Source organism: Peromyscus leucopus, chromosome 16_21 (assembly GCF_004664715.2).
Source record: "Peromyscus leucopus breed LL Stock chromosome 16_21, UCI_PerLeu_2.1, whole genome shotgun sequence".
NCBI lineage: Eukaryota > Metazoa > Chordata > Mammalia > Rodentia > Cricetidae > Peromyscus > Peromyscus leucopus.
The window spans coordinates 20,036,507-20,051,462 of record NC_051084.1 but is presented as its reverse complement, the minus strand read 5'-3'; the positions used below and the strand labels follow the sequence as shown (position 1 = coordinate 20,051,462).

At 48.5% G+C, this 14,956-nt stretch overlaps 1 protein-coding gene across 1 annotated transcript; it reads right to left on the bottom strand.

Annotated features, from left to right (window-relative positions):
• Window positions 1–8,188: 8,188 nt before the first annotated feature.
• On the bottom strand, window positions 8,189–10,714 carry Slc2a11 (solute carrier family 2 member 11). Its single transcript, XM_028874144.2, is given in 6 exon segments — window positions 8,189–8,796; window positions 8,954–9,096; window positions 9,340–9,421; window positions 9,493–9,594; window positions 10,361–10,471; window positions 10,589–10,714. Coding segments are annotated over 6 exon segments (702 nt in total). The 3' UTR covers window positions 8,189–8,658.
• Between the last annotated feature and the right edge of the window lie 4,242 nt (window positions 10,715–14,956).

The window sequence follows — 14,956 nt, the reverse complement described above, 5'->3', positions numbered from 1 at the left end:
GGGGTGGATCCAAGCCCACTCCCTGGAGCTTACAAGAACTTTGAGTTAACAAAAAGAGATGAGTTTTAGACACATTAGAAAGCAACCAAAGGGAATTTAGAATCCTGAGCTTGTGGCCATGATACTATAGTGGTATAGTGTTTAGTACTCTGCTAGAGCCAGATTAATAGCTTATCAGAATTCTATCAATGTTAAAGTTATGGATAGTAACATAGCTCGAGAGAGGAATTTTGAACATGTTTCATTACTTTATACATCTCAAATCATCTTTCCTTATCACCAATTAAGCTTTTCTATCTTCACATAAATAAACCTTAAAGTACCTGTTCCTTCCCATCACCAGGGGATCACCTTGACACCCAGGAGACACAGGTGGTTGATTGCGGAGGGCAGTCTGTAGCAGGAATCTTAAAAGTTCTTATTAATAAAATCAAACCTGAGCCAGGCATTGGGGTGAACTGGAAGATCAGAGAACCAGAACAGGCCACAGCTACCTCACCTCGCCGGATCCTCAGCTGGTCTTGTTTCCTCAGACTGGAGGCCTCTGAGTCCTCATCCAGAATGGGTCTCAGCTGAACTGCTGCTCAAAATCCTGAATGCTTAACCAGGCCAAATGCTTCTAGTTCCTAGTCCTCACGCCTTATATATCTTTCTGCTTTCTACCACCACTCCCTGGGATTAAAGGCTCACTTTCTGGGATTAAAGGCGTGAGTCACCATGCTTGGCTGTATCCTTGAACACATGGATTTCTGCCTAGCTCTGCCTCCCAAGTGCTGGGATTAAAGGCTTGTGCTACCGCTGCCTATCCTCTATGTTTAATATTGTGGCTGTTCTGTCTCTGACCCCAGATAAGTTTATTAGGGTGCACAATATTTCAGGGAACACAATACCACCACAGCAGTCAATAATAAAGTTACACTGAAATCTGTTCTGAGTCTCCTTTTTTGAGTCTGGGTGTGTGTGAATGGATATCTCTGGGGTGTTGTTGTTCCTTACCACCTGGGCATGTTTGATAGTCTTTACACCTCCAGCTTTGTGACTTAACGATTGGTAGTCCTGTAACAACAGCAAATTAGTTGATTAGTTAGAGATTTTGAATATATCATTGGAGATACATAGAGAAGAAATTGATGAAACAGGTTGTGATTATAGAGACAGAAGAACATGGAGGGGGTCAGGAAGGAAAACATCCACTTCCGTATGGGGTTCCCAATCTGCTAAGTTGAGTACGGTTGTGGGGGTAAAGCTTCTAGGTCTATGAAGTGTTTGAAGACTATCTGTCCATCTGACATACACTTCTGTAAATCTGGAAAACCTAACATAACTATAAATATGACAAGCATAGGTGACCATTAATCTGTAAGTCTTATCTACCTAAATAAACTAAGGACTAAGGCTTCACATTAAAAGTAAACAATCTGAGTAATGATAACCACTGATGAGTCTGTCTCGCTGACACCATCACCACAGCAGAAAAAAAAAAGAAAGAAAAAAAAGTAAATCTGTAAACAAATGTACAGTATATGAACAATGACCTCTATCACAAACTCTCAGTCCAGAAAAGATGTGAACAAGTGGCTGGGATTCTAATCTGAAGGATATCAAGTGAATCTACACACCATACTCTTTCAGTCCATTCACTTTATCATTCTAAGTCAGTTCCCTGATCTCTTCGCTGTCCTCTCTTTGTTCCTTCTCTAAGTCTACAGCCTCTTTTCAGTTCTCATTCTCCTCTCTTGCCTGACTTCCCACATTTCTGACAGGAGACTCCTTGCAATCCTGAGAAAAGTTTCAAAGCCCTCAAGGTCATAGCACATTCCTAGAAGAGACGATAAGGAGCAGAGCCATTACCATAGTAACGTAAGGTTCCTCGGTCTCAGGACCAAAGGGAGGGGTGCAGTGCCCAGTACCACAAACTCTGAGACATGACTTTTTATCAGCAGACTTGGCAAGTGAAGAATTGGCAGGCTTTTCTTTGTGTTAGTAGCCTTGGTAAGACCTGCGACTCTGACCTTGTGCATAACTGTAGAGTTTTATACTTATGATCTGTATACAAAGGTGGAGAGGTGAGTGTCAGGGTCAGTCCAGATGAAAGCAAAGTATTTTGAGACTGAGTGCTGAGAGGGATAGAGAAAAAAATATCCTTGAGATCCAGAACTGAGAGATGGGAGGTTCCTTAGGGGATAGTGGAGAGGAATGTGTAAGGGTTAGGCACCACAGGATAGAGGGGGACCCCTGCAGAATTAATGAACCAGTGGTCTTGAACCAGTCAGTAGGTCCCGTTAGGTTTCTAAACTGCAAGTATGGGGGTGTTAAAAGGAGAAGATGTAGGACAAAGTAGTTTTTTTTCTTAGAGGGCCAGAGATGATAGGTTGAAGTCCCCTATGGCTCTGGAGTGAAGAGTGCTTACTGGGCTTGGGTAATGTACTGGACAGGGTCCTGTAATTGGACGATAATGGGGTTTTGGGTGTCCCAGACTTGGGGGGCCACCTGGGAGGCCAGCTAAGAAAATGACATGTTGGGACCAGTAAGGTGGGCGGCTAGGAGGAGAGGAGCTGTTGGTGACTCTGGGATCAGGCAAATGTGGGGAACAAAAGAAATAGAAACTCCCTCTTTGGCTAAAAGATCCCTTCCCAGTAAGGAGACAGGACAAGTTGGCACCATCAGAAATGAACGAGTGACAGGAATCCCCCTGACAATGCAACTGATGAGGTAGGTAAGGCTGTCTCCCTACCCTGGCAATGGGAAACAAGGAGAGGTGGGTCCCCCAAACTCCCTCAAGACCGAGTAAGTGGCCCTGGTGTCCAAGAGGAAGGAGATGGGCCGCCCTGAAGCTACCTACCGCCTGTGATGACCACCCAGGGCTCCCTGTCAGAGATGACCATAGTTGGGTCAAGAGAGACTGGGTACCCTCAGTCATCCACGGCGAGGCCTAGAAGGGTGGTGGCTGGAGGGTGGTATGCATCTGATGTCCCCATGCCACAAGAGGCATGAGGGAAGTCAACTGCCCAATGTCCCTGTTGGTGCCACTTTGGACATGGCCAGGGTGGCCTGTGGGGATTAGGGCAAGCCCAGGCCCTGTGACCCTCCTGGCCACATTTGAAGCAGGGACCCGGAGGGTCTTGAGCTCCGGGGGGGAAGGGAGCCTGGGCAGTTGCTGAGGCTGGATGGCCTTGGCCAGCATTTGGGATTTGTGTTTACAGCCTTTCTCATTTCTCCCATGGTATAACTTAAAGGCCAGTGCTAAGACTTCTGCCTGTGGGGTTCGGGACCCTCTTTCCAGACGCTTAAGCTTGGCCCTAATGTTGGGGAAGCTCTGCAAAAGAAATCAGTCAAGGAGTTGTCTGCCCTCTTGGTTTGTGGGGTCTAGATACTGTAAGAGGGCCTTTGTGAGGCGTTCTAGGAACTGAGATGGAGTTTTTCATAGTTAACCAGAGTTTAAGGGCCTTACAGAGACTGGCCAGGAGGCAGGTTGTAAACTGATCTCTAGCTAGAATGCCCTCTGGGGTATTCTAGTCCCATGGGCATCCCGGTTGGGATGTCTCAGCCCTGGCCAGGAGTGCTACATTACTTTGATGTATTTCATCTGCCATGTGCTCTGACCTATTCCCAAACTCGCCGGTGTTCCTCAGAAAGTAGGTTGTTAGCTAGGATTTTATATATATATATATATATATATATATATATATAGAGAGAGAGAGAGAGAGAGAGAGAGAGAGAGATGAGACTATATAACTGGGTGATCTATTGGAATTCTCTAATGAAAGAGGTCGAGTTACATGTAGAAGACCCCAGTTTTTTCTCTATTTGAGGGAGTTCACCTAATGAGAAGGGGACACATACCTTAACCAGTCCACCCACCCCAGCAGCCTCTCGCAAAGGGAGAACTGTGGCCAGGCTGGAATGGGTAGAGAGGGATGGAGGGGGGGTCCCATAGTGGTGTGAGAATGTGTAACAGGAGGAGCGAAAGTGGGTGCCATAAAGTGCTCTAACGGGTTAGAACAGCCCGTTTCTGGAGAGGAGGGAGGGGCTGGAGCAGCTGAAGGAGCAGCTGTATGTCGAGGTCGGAAGAGTGGGGGTTCATTATCGGGGTCCAGAGCAGCGGAGGGTTCCTCTAGTTTAGATTGCATGGCTAGAAGGACTTGAGTGGGTGAACAGGAAGAACAGAGAGAGGGTTTGGAGCTATAAGGTAAGTGAAGCCCTGAACATAAGGTACCTCCTTCCACTTACCTGACTGCTGGCGGAAGTTGGAAAGGCCCCTTAAAATACCGGGGTCTAAACTGCCGCCAGGTGGCCATTTTGATTGGTTGTCTACGGGGTATTTAGACCACGTCTGACTGCAAAGGCGGATACGTTTAGAGGCCCTTAACTGGGTGCTAAGCATAAGAGGTTCGAGGTTCTCTAAAAGGCGTCCCAGAAGGGGAGGTTGGGCTTACGCTGCTAGGCACAGTTCCCATGAGTGAAGCAGAAAAAAAAAATGGGATCCAAAGGCCCGGAATTTTTAGCATCCCCCAAACTCAGGAAAGATTGATTTGAGGAGGCCCAGGCCGCTCGGCGAGTTGTCACACTCCGGGCAGGGGCCAGGGCTCCGAGGAGCCTGAGCGAGAGGCGTGGGTTGCCTGGCACCAGGGCTTGTTGGCAGGGCCAAGAGGTGAGAAACCACGGTCGCGAGGCGAGGCCTCACTCGTGGGGAATGGCCGGGGGTGACTGTCAACGAAGGAGGTCAACCGTAGCCTTTAAGACCGTGGTTGGTTGTTCCCCTGCCTCCAAACAGGCCAGTGGGGGGCAGGCTGGACACCAACAGTCACTCGCATGGGTCCAGGAACACGTTTATGCCGACCGGGATAAAGGCAACTCGCCAACTGTGCCGGCGTTGGATGAAGGGCCCGAGGGTCGGCTAATTGGAAAGTGAGGCTGTGGTTAGGTGGCCTGGATCCAGGGGCCCAGCGCGCCTCGGAGGCCGGGAGGCTTCCAGCACCAAATGTCGTAGTTTAGCGGTGGTGACAGAGGACAAACCACACTGTACAACAAACTCACGTGGGAGGGAAAAGGGAAAGGTGCAGGGACCGGCCTCTGGAGAGGAGTGGCGGGAAAAAAGAGAGAGGAACCGGCAGAGCTCCATTTTAAAAGGTGCTTAGTGGCCGGGCGGTGGTGGCGCACGCCTTTAATCCCAGCACTCGGGAGGCAGAGCCAGGCGGATCTTTATGAGTTCGAGGCCAGCCTGGTCTACAGAGCGAGATCCAGGAAAGGCGCAAAGCTACACAGAGAAACCCTGTCTCGAAAACCCCCCCAAAAAATAAATAAATAAAAATTCAAGAAAAATAAAAATAAAAGGTGCTTAGTGCATGTGCAGAGGCTAAGCTGTGGCATAGCACATGTGCAGAGACTAGGTAGTGACATAGTGGTCGTAGGACCCTGGGCTGGCCAGGTACCTGCCTGAATGTTAGCGAGCGCATGAGCACAGGGGCTGCTCTTAGTGGCTGCAGGTAAGGACCATGGGGGAGGGCCAGCACAGTGCCTGAATGCTAGCAAATGCATGCACATAGAGAGTAGTTGTAGTTGGTGATATTTTCTGCTAGGTCCCCAAGGGAAGTCCAGCATAATGCCGAATATTAACAGTACCAAGTAAGAGCTGTGCTTTCCTACTGTGTAGCCAGCCACTCTCCCTTTCTAGATCCTCGCAAAGCCAAAGCCAGGCTTCTCAGGATCCACCCCAGACCAAGCCCGGACTCACAGGGACCAGTTCTAGTGCTGGTCTTTGGGGCTTCTTTTCAGGAACCATCACCTCTTGTAGTATGAAAAGGTCTGTCAAATGATTTGAGGTCAAGGAGAGTCCCTCAGAGTGTGTGGGGACATTGGTCCCCCGGGGTGACATGGAAAAGACCAGCAGAGCATCTGGCTCAGTTCTTTCCTTCATTTTCAGGTTCGAGTTCACCTTTTCTCCTCTCCTTGGAGGTCAGATGGGCTTGGGGCTCCCTTCCAGCACCTTCCCTCTGTCTACTCACAGAGTTTCTCTGTCTCCAGTAACACCTGCACTGACCATGAGATCCCCTCCAACACTGCAGACAAACACCTACCTGTTCCTTGGCTTCCTCACCCCTTGGCCCTATGAGAAAACATTTTTATGGCCTCCATAATAGACCATGCTATCTCCAAGTGCAGATGTGTGGGTACATATGTGAGCCTCTGTGGTTGAATCGATGGGACGTTGACATCTGTCCCTGGAATGTGGTCTCCCCTCTGAGGCCACCAAGATCGGCACCTGGGCGCCACCTCTCCGCATTTTCTGGTTCTCTTTAGTCTTCAGTGATTTCCTGCTGGCTGGCACTTGGCCTCCACACCCTCCAGCTTGCCTGGGAAACCTTCCATCCCCAGTCCAGGCCAGCTCAGTAAGGACTTTCATATACCTTCGTTTACAAAGAACTTTTGTCTTATCCACTATTTTCACTGGGTTGTCACGTTTTGAATCATAGCATACATTCTGAATGCCAGTAGTTTGTCAAATTTTAAATATATGAGCTGCTGAATTGCAAACATTTTCTACCAGTCATGGCTTGCCTTGTGTTTTTGTCTTTTGAGACAGGGTTTCTGTGGTGATATATTGTGTACCCTAATAAAATTTGCCTGAAGATCAGAGAACAGAACAAGCCACTAGATTAACATAGATGCCAGGCAGTGGTGGCACACACCTTTAATCCTAGCAGTAGGGAGGCAGAGATCCATCTGAATCTCTGAGTTCAAAGCCACTTTGGATTACATAAGATCGACATAGTCTAGGAGAGAAACAGAGTCAGGTAGTGGTGGCACACACCTTTAATCCCAGCACTTGAGATCTCACGCCTTTGCTTGGGAAGCACACATGCCTTTAATCCCAACACTAAGAAGGAAGTGATGGCTGGGCAAAGGGAGGTATATAAAGAGTGTGGAGACAGGAACTAAAACCCTTTCAGCTAGAGGCCCTTTTCGCTAGAAAGCTTTTCAGCTGAGGAGTCCTAGAGGTAAGACATGGCAGTGGCTTGTTCCTTTGTCTCTCTGATCTTTCAGCATTTACCCCAATATCTGGTTGCATTTTTTTTTTTTAAATTAGAAGACCATTTAGAATTTCGTGTTATACGTTTCTCTGTGTAACAGCACTGGCTGCCCTGGAACTCACTCTGTAGACCAGACTGGCCTCAAACTCACAGAGATCTGCCTGCCTCTGCCTCCCAAGTGCTGGGATTAGAGGCATGCACCACCACTGCCCAGAATTTGATGGGTGTTTTTTTTTTGTGGAGCTGAGAACCGAACCCAGGGCCTTGCACTTGCTAGGCAAGCGCTCTACTATTGACCTAAATCCCCAACACTGTGATAGTCTTTCTAAGAACAGAACATTTTATTTTGACAAAGTCCAATTTATCAATTAAAATTTCATTATTCATGCTTTCTTGTGTACAGAAATACCTTTGCCTATGCCAATATTCCAAAGATTGTTTTCTTCTAAATGTTTGAAGGTTTTAGCCTCTAAATTTATTGTGTGTGTGTGCGTGTGTGCGCACATGCATGTGTGCTATGGCACATGTGTGGAAGTCAGAGGACAACTCTATGATAATGGTCCTCTCCTTCTACCTTTACATGGAGTCTGTGGATTGAACTCAGGTTGCCAGGCTTGCACAGTGAACGGCTTTACCATGTTTCTGGCTTATAGTTTACATTCTGTTCGTCAATTTCAAGTTAATTTTAAAATGTGTATGCATATGTGTGCTGTGTGAGTATATGCCACATGTGCTGGTGCTGGTGCCCACAGAGGACAGAAGAAGGTGTCAGATCCCTGGGCAGGGATTACAGGCAGCTGTCAGCCACCCCAGGTGCTGGGGACCAAACTGTTGTCCTCTGAGAAATTTCTGTTTATAAATCACCCAGTCTATAGTATTGGGTTATAGGAGCCTGCACAAAGACACACCAGAAATGAAACATGTTTATACAACATTTGGTGTAGGAGTGTTGATATCAACTTTATTCATGGTGATCAAGATTTAGAAACAACTTGAATATCCACCCATAGGGAATGAGTGTCCATATGTGGAAAATGTTCACAAACATGTACTAGTATGTGTAATATGTATCTAGATCTCAAAAATTTTATCTGAGGCAAAGCCAGACACAAAAGTACTATGGTTTATATCAAATTCTAAAACAGTTATGTCTGATACTTCCAGAAAGGACAGTGGTTGCCTAGGGTAGGCTGAGGGTCCAGGGAACATGAGGATGCCTGGTGATGATGTGAACCATCCGTTGATTGTGGTGGTATTTCATGGGTGTATACATGTGTCTAAAAATGCATACTTAAAAAGGATAAATATGACTATATGTTAGTTATATATCAGCAAAGTTAATAGATCAAAATCCATGCACACAACACCACCTGTTTCTCTTCCCCCGCGTTTCTCCAAGCTTGCAGTTATGTTTTTACTAGCTTCCTGTGAGTTGCTCGTCTTCATAGGCGGTGTGCACCAAGTGATCCAATGTCCTGTCCCATCGCTGACTGAATGCTAAGCATTAGCCGTGCAGGAGTGAGTGGATGCAGGGTGTACCCACTACAAAGGGCAGCAAATGGCTTCGGCCCCAGTCACATCTTTACAGCTAGAGCTCAGTAGACTCCATGAGAGGTTGCTGGTCTTCCTAGGCAAGGGTGAGTCTGCACATCTCCTCAGTGATTGCTAGGATGGTCTTGTCTTTGATCTCAGGAAGGAACAAGGGAGTGTAGATGGCCCCACAGGCACAGAGGAAAGGAATGCAGAGGAAGAGGGACAAGCCCTTCTTTGGGTTAGAAGAGACCCCGGAGCTGGTGAGCACCACTCCCATTAGCCCTCAGTAGAAGGGAAGTCAACCTCCCCCTTTGCTCACATAGGGTCCCTCCGTCTCTCTGGATGGTGTCTCCCAGCACCAGAGTGTTCATGGCGACAAGAACAAAAACTAAGACAGGGCCCTCTGCCTACCACGTGAAGGGGAACGACAGCCCCACCAGAAAGAATGTCGTCCACAAGACTGTCCCACAGACCATGTAGGCAGCAGGCCAGGCTATCTGGTCCCACAGCTCTGTTGCCAGGATCCTTACCACTGCAGCTGCACATGGGACAAGAGAGAGGCAACAAGTGAATGCCAGCTAGAGTTCCCTGCCCTGCCTCTCCCTGGCCTCTGCCCAGTGAGCATGGGTGCTCTCCTCCGGCCATTTCCATCCCAGAAGCCTTAGTAGGTGGCTCTAGGGTCCACGGGTGATATTGCATTCACCCTTACTTTATCACTCACTCAGACATCCATTGTTCTTTCAGCAAAGCTCAAAGGCCAAAGGCCCTCGGGAGCACTCCTCAGGGCCCATAGCAAAGCTGAGGATGGAGGCGAAGATGCAGGACACGGCCAGGTAAGGCATCCTGGGAAAGGAGCTCTACAGCAGTTTGGGTAGGGGTGAGGCAGCATCCAGGCTGGATCCAGCTGTTCCTTCCCCCATCCAGATGCCTGGAGGCACAGGGCCAATGTGAAGACAGTCTCCCAGCAGGTCATCAGAGAGTACCCCCTCAGCAGCAGCACCCAAGGGCCCACCCTTCCAATCACCACACTCTACAAAAGGAAAAGCTCTGAGTTAAAACCCCCACACCCAGCCACTGTGGTTGAAAGTTTCTTCAGTCCTGCCTAGCCTCACAGTCCAGATGAATCTCTCCCAACCAAGCTCCTACAAGCCGCTTATAAAATAATCACTCAGAAGCTTTATATTAATTACAAACTGTATGGCCCATGGCTTCAGCTTCTTGCTAGCTAGCTCTTTCATCTTAAATTAACCCATTTCTATAAATCTATATGTTGGCACGTGGCCGTGGCGTTACCAGTCTGCTGGCATCTCGTTGCTCCTTCGGCAGCGGGCTCCAGTCTCCCCTAACTCCACCCTTCTTCTCTCTGTATCTCTGCTTGGATTTCCTGACTGGCTGTAAGCTTTCTTGCCATAGGCCAAAACAGCTTTATTTATTACCTAGTGGGAGCCACACGTATTCACAGCATACAGAAAGACATCCCACGGCAAGCCACGGTCCCTCTTGGGGACAGGCAATGGGGAACGAGACCTTGTGAAACAAGACAGTCTGTTATTTCAGGAGAGTTTGACTTGACTGATTTCCCTGGCAACTTTGGACCATCAGTTACCCAACTGACTTCTCGTCTCAGAATAGTGGTGCGAACACCTCGCAAACACTGGTCCCTCAGTAAGTGCATGATAGCTCACTGTGTCCTACCAGAGTGGAAGAGAAAATGGCTTGATGCAGACAACTCCAGGCCAAAGAGCATCAGAACCCCAGTGCCCTCCCACAGTAGGGCTGGTGGAGGGTGGGTTCACACCCACAAAAGCTGTGCGCAGCTCGCAGCTCCCAGTCCCGATGGCGGCATACTGGACTTTCTTGGCCAGCATTCCTGCCCCTTGGAAAACTGAGGAGGCACAGGCATATACCTGAGTTTGAGTCAGTGGAGGGGTACCTGTGAGGCACTGACTCCCAGAAACCTCTCATGACTCCAAGCCACTGGAAGTCTCACCAGCACTGGGGACAGGGCAGAGCAGGGGCCTCACGGAGTCATTCTCACACACAGGGCTGGTCACGTGTCTCTACAGGGTACAACCCTGGAGCTGTTCCCATGGGCTCCATGCCTGCTAGTCCTGGCACACAGCCTGCTCCTCTTCCATCTCCTTACCCATGCCCCTCAAAAGTGCTGTAGGGCTGAGGTGAGCTGGGGAGGAGGTGCTGAGCCTCCTCTGGGCTGAGTTCTGGGCTCCCCCGCCCCCCAAGATCTCCCTATCTCCCTCCCCCGCCACCTCTCCCTTTGAATGCTACACATCTTAATACAGAGAGACTTCTTGTTTCAGACCCTGGCTTCTGTGTGTCAATAAAGGCATACAAAAAGCCAGGTGTGGTGGCACATGCCTTAAATCCCAGTCAGTACTCTGGAGGCTGAGACAGGTGGATTTCTGTGAGTTCCAAGCCAATCAGGCCTACTACATAGTGAAACTGTCAAAAAGAGAGAAGAGAAGGGAGAGAGGGAGGGAGACAGAGCAAAAAAGAAAAGAAAGAAAGAAAACAAAGGTCTATACAGAATTAACGTCATCTTCCAATCCAGGACTTGAAGTCCCCACACTGGCTGGGTGACACTTTGGGGCTTCTGGTGGGACTGAACACACTCTGCACATGGTAGAGACACACATGATAACTGGATGCTGGCAGAACTGAACACACTGCACACAGCAGAGACATGCATGATGACAGGATGCTGGTAAATGGGGTGGAGTACCTCCACAGGTCCACCTAATTGGATGTGTGTCTTTGGCTTTCCAGTTCCTACCTTTGCCCTCAGAAGCATGAGTCTCTCTGGCCAACGGTTAGTGAGCTAAAGGACCAGACAGCACCGTGCTCTGGTGTGGCTTCTCACACCTCTGCCACCACCACACAAGCACATTTCTAGGCTAACCGATCTGAATCACAAGGGAAAAGACAGATGTTTCTGCATCACTGACTTGCCCCAGCCCAGCCTTGACTGGCTGTGACCCCGAGTGCCATCAGCAGATCGCACAGCCAGCCCAGTAAATCAGTAAAAGATATAGTAAATGATTGTTTTGATCCAAGCTGGAATGGCTACCCACTACAGTCGGTAGGTGAGAATTTTAGGCATAAAGAAGGTTTTATTGGGGCTGGAGAGATGGCTCAGAGGTTAATAGCACTGGCTGCTCTTCCAGAGGTCCTGAGTTCAATTCCCAGCAACCACATGGTGTCTCACAACCATCTGTAATGAGATCTGGTGCCCTCTTCTGGCCTGCAAGCATACATGCAGGCAGAACACTGTATACATACATGCATACATACATACATACAGACAGACATAAACCTAAAATAAACCAAAACCACACACACACACACACACACACACACACACACACACACACACCCCAAGGGATCTTGCTTGAGTCTAACTACCTGTCTCTCATCTAGATCCCCAGGGATGTGCAGACAGTGGAGGTCATGGTAACAGCACTCCATAGCTCTTTGAGGGCACGCCCTCCTCAGCTCATGGGCTGGATGGTCATGCGTACACCTGGACATGTGCACAGCAAGGGACATCAGTTAGTAGCAGAGATCACTGTGACACCTCCCTCGGCGCTGCTCAGCCTGGAAGGGCCTGACTGAAGGGCCACTCTCGCCCCACACATTGTTAAGGGGTGAACAAGACGCCCCCAGTTCTGGCCCTCTGGACTTATGTGAGGAAAGCATCTCTCAAACTGGCTCCCATCACAGCCCTCCACTGTAGCCACCTATGTTCATGGGATCTCTCTAGGTGCGGAGGTCTCTGCAATGGACTGACTGTCCCCCAAAGGTGTTTGTGTTAAAGGCTTGGTCGCCAGGGAATTGCTAGTGAGAGGTGCCATGGTAGAGGCAGAGCCTTTGGGGGAGGTCTTGAGTTCACAGCAGGTATGCCCTTTAAGGGGACTGTGAAACCCCAGTCTCCTCTTCGCCCTCTTTGCTCCTGGTTTGGTAATGGAGTGGTTTTCTTCACACCCTCCCACTGTACCATGATGCTCTTCTGGACAGAAACCTCCAGAAGCAGTAGTGGAACTTTTTATAAGCTAATTGCAGTAAGTATTTCTCTACAGCAACAGGACACCCACTCTTGCAGTCTCTGAGAAGAGCTGGGCAGGACCACATCCTGGATGCTCACCACTGTCCAGGCTCTGGTGACTACCACAGCTGCAGAGTCTTGTCTCAGGCCCACTCCCCCAGGTCCCACAGGACACCTCCACAGTCTGTGGGGAAACGGGACTGGGAAGTGCCCCACTGCCTTTCTTAGGTGGTAACGAACGGCAAAAGCTGAAGGCCATTGGGTTTGGTTGGGCAAGGTCTCAGGCACAGTAGTATTTGAAGACTGGATTCAAGGAAGTGTAAGGAAAGGGTGAACAGACAGATCTCTCAGAACCTGGCCCAGTGCCTCTGCGTTTCTGCTCACCAGAGCCTCTGGCCAATGGCAGGAGAGATTACATAACCACACAGACGAGCCAGCTCTCTGTGCATGGCATTCAGCTGCCTTTCTCAGAGTTTGCTCTGCCCATTCATAAACAAAGGGGAAGGGTGGCAAGAACAGAAGATGCACGTGGACTCTACCACGGGCGCTGCCTAATGAACCAGCTCCATTACATAACCGTGTCGAGCAACTTTCTGTTACTGTGGCAAAAATACCTGAAAGAATCGACTTAAAAGCAGGCTCCAGCTAACTACTGGAGGGAAGAAGCGTGAGGCTGGCTCCCTGCCACTGGGGATGAGACAGCAATCTGATGTCACTGGAAAAGGCACAGGAGCTGAATTAATATTTCCCCATTTCTTTCTTTCATTCATCTAGGGAAAGACTGCCGGGACTCAGTAAATGTTCAGACGATAACTTTTGCCTCCTTCCTTTTTATTTTGTTTGGAACTGTACCCCTGCTCCCACAGAGTTTAGATGTGTACCCCAATAATGTCACCTAGCACTGGGGGGAGTCCTAATCACTATGCTAGTACTACGTTTTAAATATCTATGTCCTCATAAAAAATTCATGTTGAAACCTAATCCTCAGCGCAATGGCATGAGAAAGTGGGGTCTTCAAGAGTAGGTAAGCCTTGAGGGCTCAGCCTCGTGGATAGAAAAGAGCAGTTGGATCCTTTTTGCCATGTGCTTATTTGGTGTTTGGGAGATTAAACCTAGGGCTCCATGCATGCTAGTCACATGCTGTGCTACTGAGCTGCACCCCTAACTTCAGATATTTACGATTCATAACAGTAGCAAAATTACAGTTATGAAGTAACAACAAAATAATTTTATGGTTGGGGGTCACCATAATGTGAGGGACTGTGTTAAAGGGTCACAGCGTTAGGAAGGTTGAGAACCTCTCTTTTGTTCATGGCCATCTCGATTTGACCTACCTCAGATGACATTACCCCTTTACACACTCACCCAGTAATACTTATGACAAATATGGGGTGGGCTTACACACTGAATGCTGCTGAACTGTCTCCACCCCAATGCTAAGCGTGTGGTGTGGTAACAGTGGCTCTCACAGGCTCATACATTTGAATGCTTAGTCACCAAGGAGTGGAGCTGTTTGAAAGCATTGTGAGAATTAGGGGGTGTGGCCTGGTTGGAATAAGGGTGTCACTGGGCTTTGAGGTTTCAAAAGCCCGTGCCAGGTCCAGTCTCTTTCTTTCTGCCTGCGGATCAGGATGTGGCTCTCAGATGTGGCTCCAGCACCATGTCTCTATCATGATGGTAACTGATGATAATTGACTAAAGCCTCTGAAACTTTAGGCCCCCAGTTAAGGCTTTCTTTTATAAGTATTGCCTTGGTCATGGTGTCTCTTCACAGCAATAGAGTTAGTACTACAATGTAATCCAATCCTGACTTTATCTACCCAGAGTTACCCTCAAGTTCCACCAGCTGAAGGGCTCAGTCCCCAAGATTGACCCTATTTCAAATGAAAAATTCAAGTCCACGTTTCCTGTATTCTGACAGATCAGCTATGTAAATTGGGTGCTCTTCTGACCTTCTCCTTGGGTTTAATAAGTTGCTAGAACAACTTATGAAACTCAAATAAGCATTTTCCTTTTGTGTACTGGCTTATTATAAAGATACAGATCAGGAACAGTCAGATGAAAGAGATGCACAGAGCAGAGAGAGGCTGGTGTCTGAAGCTCCCATCTCTAGGCACATCACCTTCCCAGCACTTCACAGTATTCTCAAACCTGCAAGCTCATTACATCTCCTTATTCAAACAAACAAACAAACAAACAAACAAACAAACAAACCAAACCTCCCCTCCTCTCCTCTTTCCCCCTTAGGGGTAGGATTTAAGACAACATCCATTTATATATCCCAGACCTGTCTTGGAATCTCAATCCTACCTCACCTGCCTCAAGAGTTATC